Source organism: Acyrthosiphon pisum, chromosome A3, assembly GCF_005508785.2.
Source record: "Acyrthosiphon pisum isolate AL4f chromosome A3, pea_aphid_22Mar2018_4r6ur, whole genome shotgun sequence".
NCBI classification, from domain to species: domain Eukaryota; kingdom Metazoa; phylum Arthropoda; class Insecta; order Hemiptera; family Aphididae; genus Acyrthosiphon; species Acyrthosiphon pisum.
Window position 1 is genome coordinate 33,142,725 of NC_042496.1, and position 6,638 is coordinate 33,149,362.

At 30.3% G+C, this 6,638-nt stretch overlaps 1 protein-coding gene across 7 annotated transcripts in view; it reads right to left on the minus strand.

The window, feature by feature from the left end:
• The window catches only part of LOC100167625 (calcium release-activated calcium channel protein 1), a 76,783-nt gene that overhangs the window by 8,606 nt on the left and 61,539 nt on the right, over positions 1 to 6,638 (minus strand). For all 7 annotated transcript variants that reach the window (XM_029491643.1, XM_029491642.1, XM_029491645.1 and 4 more), the window contains one exon: positions 1,114 to 1,261. In XM_029491643.1, the coding sequence (XP_029347503.1) occupies positions 1,114 to 1,261 (148 nt within the window). The remainder of the gene's footprint in view (positions 1 to 1,113; positions 1,262 to 6,638) is intronic.

The window sequence follows — 6,638 nt, forward strand, 5'->3', positions numbered from 1 at the left end:
GTGAAAACTTCGTTTCTTAGTTATGACTAGCTTTTTCGGTTCTTTCCCTCGCTAAACAGTTTTTGCTATGTTGTAAATTTGTAAGACAGAGACAACACGTCTTCTTAAGAGGATGTGCTGCACTGTTTGTTTTATCAGCCTGAACCACGCGCAACTCATTCTCGCAAAATAATATTTTTTTTCACGGTTTTGAGAAATCTTAGAGTAAAACCACACATTAAAATAATTATAGAGAATAATATTTTTGAAGATGTGACATATCAATTTGTTTAAATATTGTTTCAAAACAATTTAATACACATATAAATTTACAAATTGTTTTTTATTTTGCTTATTGTTTTTCAAATATAAAGTCAAATGTCAAATAATAATAAAATATTAAAATTATAATACGTCAAACCATCAAAAATATTATCCCCTATAATTTTTCTAATATAATTCATCGTGAAAATGATTTTATATGAATGTGGTTTATCTATATTGCTCGTTGGTCTGAAAGGGAAAAATACTATTGCGCTGACATACTCTACATTAAGCATTACTATTTAAACTTGAATATTAATTTATTATCCTATACATCTATCGCGCATATATTTCAGTTTTATTAAAAAATAATAATACCTACCTATAGGTAAACCTATATAATAAATAATAATTCAAGTCATTAAATAATTTAAAAATATTTACTTATACTTAATTCGGTATAATATTAATTATTAATAGTTTGAACATTACTTGAAATATTATGAATCGTAAATAGCTAATAAATGATGAAAATTAAACATGTTGTACCGCAGCTATAATAAAAATATAGGTACCAACTGAATTTGAATCAATAGTGTTGTAAATGTTGACGGATGTAAGTATAATATAGTTTCATTGTATGGAATAATGTAAATAACACTTAAAATATGTTCCTACTATCAGTACCTACTCTATATGGCTAATGGCTATAGTATACCAAGTAATAACCATGTATAATTTATAAACATAAACGATTACACATTTAAATGCGTGTATCAGGTATATATAGTCATTATTATATTTTAAGCTTAATACTGTATAAAAAAAACTCGGATACGGAATTTTAAAAACGCATTTAACGTCACTCACCTGTCCACAGCGAAGGAGATCCTTTTGGGTAGCTGCTAATAGTCGGCGACCTCTCTCTTCCGAGACTATGGTCACTTCCCGAAGACGAATACAACACCACACCTGGTTGATTTTGCTGTCGATTTTTAGACGACTGACCAGGGATCTCCTAAACAATAAAAATAAAAATATGAGCACGATAAAATTGCACGTGTTTCAAAATATTCAAGCGGTTATTATAACGGAAGACGTGACATTTACCAAACACAACGACCCGGGCATGTTTTTGGCTTATTCGTTAATTTATATTTATATATTACGATTAATATAAAATCTCTTTCCACCACATCGTAGTGATAATATGAAATCGACCGACTAATGCTCAGCAGCGGTAAGACGAGAGACGCGTATAATACGCGTGTTTATATTCCTGCGCAAAGATCGCAAAGAAAATGAACCTCTCGCGGTCCGACTCGCGTGCAGCTGCAGCAGTTCATGTATATCGTAGTTCTTGGGTTTGACGATGGGTAGGTATAGGTACCTATACTGTACTCTCTGGTCACACGTATCGTCATAATATAGGACAACGTCGTTACCAGGACTTCCTGAATCGTAAAACGCTCGGAAACGCTTCGTATATAATATCGGTGTAAGATGTCCCCATGTGTACCTACATAATGTTTTTTATAATAATTAATACTAAACACATATAGGTATTATAAATGTGACCGTGAGCGGTGTGATGAAATGAGATTTGAACGGAAATTCGAATATCATCGCGACTAGTTCTCCTCGGTTCAACGTTCGTCGCCGACGAAAATTGGATTCCGTCCATAGAATAATTATGCTCCTCTTACAATCAGTATATGTATATGTACTCGAAAATAACATAGGTATTTAATATATTAACGTTATTAAAATAAAAAAAAATGTTTATATCTGTATAATATTATTAACGAAGTTTTAACATCGCGACGGTGGTGTTATTAACAATAATTCATATTATTGTATAAGTATATTATGCTCACCGGTCATCGTGATAATACTACTACATATTATTATCCTTTATTACTGTAACCAAAGGAAGCGCAGAGGAGGAAGAAGAAGAGAAGGACGACCTTGTTATTGAACTGCCTAACTGAAATTAAATATGTTGGATATTTTATTCAATTTTTTAAATTTTTATTGACCTAACCTGTGCCGGGATCAAAGACAAAGATATTTTACGACGTCGTTTCAAAACATGTAACACCGATGGAACAGTCATCTTTTTGCTGGACATCCACGCTATTTCTCACCACAAAAACGTTACAACACCTGTATAGTCCACACGTTTTAATGTGTTTTTATAACACTTCATAATAAAATAAAGGTTACCTGTCTACCAATATATCATAGGTAGGTACTAGGTATACTACACAACGAACTACGGTGCAATATAATATTATTATTATTTATTCAATAGTACCTATTTCCGGTATATACATTTTATTATAATCATCGTCCATGGATATCGATTGTAGCGTTATTAATGATGATGGAAAACATTTAAACAGTAAAGTATATGTAACTACTATATTATTATATTATAGGTACTTGAGTATTCAGAGTACTCCCTACTGGCTTACGATTCGATAAAACAGCGTATAAGGCTGCAATAGCAAACGAAATGTACTTTTTTCAGAATAATATATTATTGTTGTTTACCACAAACAGCATGCAAAAGGTTAGTTCAAAATCAAATCAATAAAAAAAAAAAAACGTTAAATGAGAAAATATAGTCTGTGTCAACACTGCCGTGATCCGCATCAATATGTAACAGGTTACCTATGTCATATTTTGTTGAATTGTGAATATCGTTTGAATATAAATGGCATTTATTACTCTGCGAGAGTCAAAAAACATAATATTAATTTAAAATAGGTGGGTAAGTGGATGTTGATTAAATTTTAATTCAATGATATAATATCATTGTATACGAAAAACGATTCTGAGCGGTGATGGTTTGTCAGTGTGGATATTTGTCAAAAATAATTCATAGTTTTTTATAATTTGTTCTGTACAAACAAGTTCATTTATTATTATTAATAATAAATAATTGTCTCTATATTTTAAAGCAATGGATAGTGCCGACTGCCGGTCATTGATGTTGTTTACGGATAGAACGTAGGAAATCCACAATAAATTTTCAAGCTAGAGGGAATCATGTGTTTGTCGAGGCGGAAAATTATAATGGCCGATAAAAATATACATTATCGTCAATTAGAAAAGTGGAGTTTTACGACGTAGATACTTATGTCGAATTTTTGTCAACACTTTGAACACATAATTACAAACTTAATTGGAAAATTGCGACACCTAAAAACAATAAAACTAGGAATCACTAAATAAAGTAGTAAATGATAATAGATTTTCGTTAACAGTAAACATTTCATATCTTTGAAAAGTTTATAAGATTAAAATGATCATAAATATACCTAATGAAAAAAAAAACAAAATAATCGAAATATTAGTAAAACAATGAACTTTACAGTACCTACACCCAATTATTGTAAAATATTGATAAACAACTTCACGGTTTATATTAAAAGTTGGCGTACCTATATTTATTATTTATTCAAAGGATAACGACTTAAGGTTGATTATTTACAAATAATTGAGTACCTACCTAAATAAGGTATATTATTATATATTATGTAAAACATCACTGAATCGTGTTTAACACAAACAATAACTGCAAAGCTGCATCAGGGCACACATAATTATTCAGTGAGCATGCTCAACACTTCTTTTTCCTTTAACAATATGCATTTTTTCTAATTTGGATTTCTGTAATTATATTAAGTATAATACTTCGATGGCTAAATTTTTTTTTAAAAGTTTAGATTATTGTTTACCGTTTAAGAAGTACGTACTGCACGGCTAAGCCGATACATACTTATTTTTTTTATGAGAAACACGTATGTAAACCAACCACCGAAAAGTAAACCGCGGTGCACATGTTTTTATTCGAGCAGTTTGTTGCATATAAATCAAAATTCTAACAAATAACTTCCGAGTTATTATAAGATGTATAATATACTATATTACGATAGTTAGACCATATAATGAGGAGAGAGGAGAATGAAACAGCACGAATAGCATTGGAATGGAAACGATGTGATTCCTTGCAATCTTTCGGAAAGTTCAACTATTCGTCCAAGAATAAAATTATAAAAATAAAATTAATAAAAATTAATAAAAAGCCCGCCAAGCACACATTTCTAATTAAATGTATTTATATAATTATAATTCAAAGCAATTTTGTTCATTTAATTGTTGAGAACTAAAAAAAAGGTCAGTGTGCCGTGAAAATTTTTTGAGGAGCACGCACAGTGTGCCGAGTTCAATAAAAGTTTGAAAAATACTGGTCTAGAATCTAATTAAAAATGTTAACGGGATACTATTTATTCAAAACAGTCGCCTTAGTTAATATTATCATAGTTGGATATAATTAGAGTTTTAAAAAAAATCATATAGGACATTCACTACATTGTTTAAAATTAGAAATGCCTAATAAATGTTCTAAGCATACCTAATTGCGTAAACTCGTTCAGTCAATACCTAAAAGAAACCAAAGAAACAAAAGAAAACTGAATAACAATTAATGTTTAGTCATTTCATATGAATTTAAACAAACTTTTTGATATTTCTGTTGTTGAAATATGTTGTTATTCACAAAAAAATAAAAATAAAACTATCTGATTATTTATAATGGCCAGACGAGGAACCCTAGCGCTTGTGCTTTAGAAAGCTTAAACTAAGTGGTTGAACTGTAAAGTAATTTTATCTACTCTCTATCTCTCTCTATCTATCTTTGGCAGTCGATTTCGGAAGTCACGTGGTGATATCCCAATCGTTATAACGGTCTGAGAACTATATATGTGTATATATATATGTATTATATGCACACACCCGTCGCTTAATGAACACGACTACTATTCGTTCTTACGGCAGGAAGTTGCCACCACGGTAACCGTTTAAGCGAATTTCCAACGTTCGTTTGTTGATCTAAAACTAATTCACTTTCACTAGGCGGCTAAATAGGTAGCTCGTCAAGAACGCGTGTCTTTCAATACACTGCATTATAATATTATAAAGGCTGACCTGAAATCATGTGTATACGTGTCTATTACGCGTATAGACCCTAGGAATGAAAAAAAATTGGTTTGTGTGTAGGTTGGGGGGGGGGGGGGTGTTGTACACCGATCGTTGTTTTGAAAAAATTGGTAGACAAATAGATCATAATATATACATATACAAAATATTATTGGTAGCTTCTATTATTATATACCATTGACCAATATGTGTTTAATCACTTAAACCTTTTTCATATAAATTAACTGAAATATAGAAAGGTGTATATTTAAAAATTATAAATATAGTTTATTCATCACCCCAAGGCTCATATGCATAACCTCGCATATCTACAATTCCCTAATCAGTTAACCGATAATGATAAAGGCTACACTGCCTGCACTAGAATAGATCGAGAAGCTCTAATTAAAATACACTTGAGCAAGCAGTAGGTATAGAACTGCAGTTGCAATAGTTATTGTAATTTGTATAATTATTTATTTAGTAATATTATTTATAATAGTATATTCAGTGAGAGTGGATACAACGCAATACACTCATTATTCAAAAAAAAAACCCATGTTTGGAAATATTTATGTATATATTAGATTCTGAGTGGAACGATGAATGTATTGATTTTACAATGATGTGTGTTTTTTTTTTATTTTTTTTATTTTTGTGTCTGTCATCACCTTTTAGGACAGTAAAAGTGCTTGGATTTTCTTCAACAGTACCTTTTCTGATAGGAAAGTGAATCTAGTTGGTACTTTGGGGGGTTAAAAGTAGTTTCCAATAGTTTTCAAAAGCGCCGTGAAAAATAAAAGAAAAATTAAGGGAAAACGGGAATTTTTACGCAAAATCTGTTTTCGAAAAAATCGATTTTGGTTTTTGGTGTAACTTTAAAACAAATGACCGTAGATACATGAAATTTTCAATGGTTGTTTATATTTCCATTTTCTATACACGATAACATTTTCAAAATATTTTGATTTATTTTGAACTGTTTAGAGACATTTTCATTTTCCATTTTTTTTAGTTTTTTTTCAATTTTTCGATTTTAGATTTTAGATTCTGAGTGGAACGATGAATGTATTGATTTTACAATGATGTGTGTTTTTTTTATTTTTTTATTTTTTTTATTTTTTTTTTTATTTTTTATTTTTTATTTTTTTTGTCTGTGTACACGATAAGTAGTCGAAATAATGCTACGATTTTCAACTTCAGTATCTTGTTCGATCAGAAAGTGAATATCGTTGGTGCATTGGGGAGGTCAAAATTTAAATTTCCCAGTGGTTTTCAAAAGCGCCGGGGAAAAACAAAAGAAAAATTAAGGAAAAACGGGAATTTTTACGCAAAATCTGTTTTCGAGAAAATCGATTTTGGTTTTTGGTGTAACTTTAAAAAAAAGACCGTGAATACATGCAATTTTG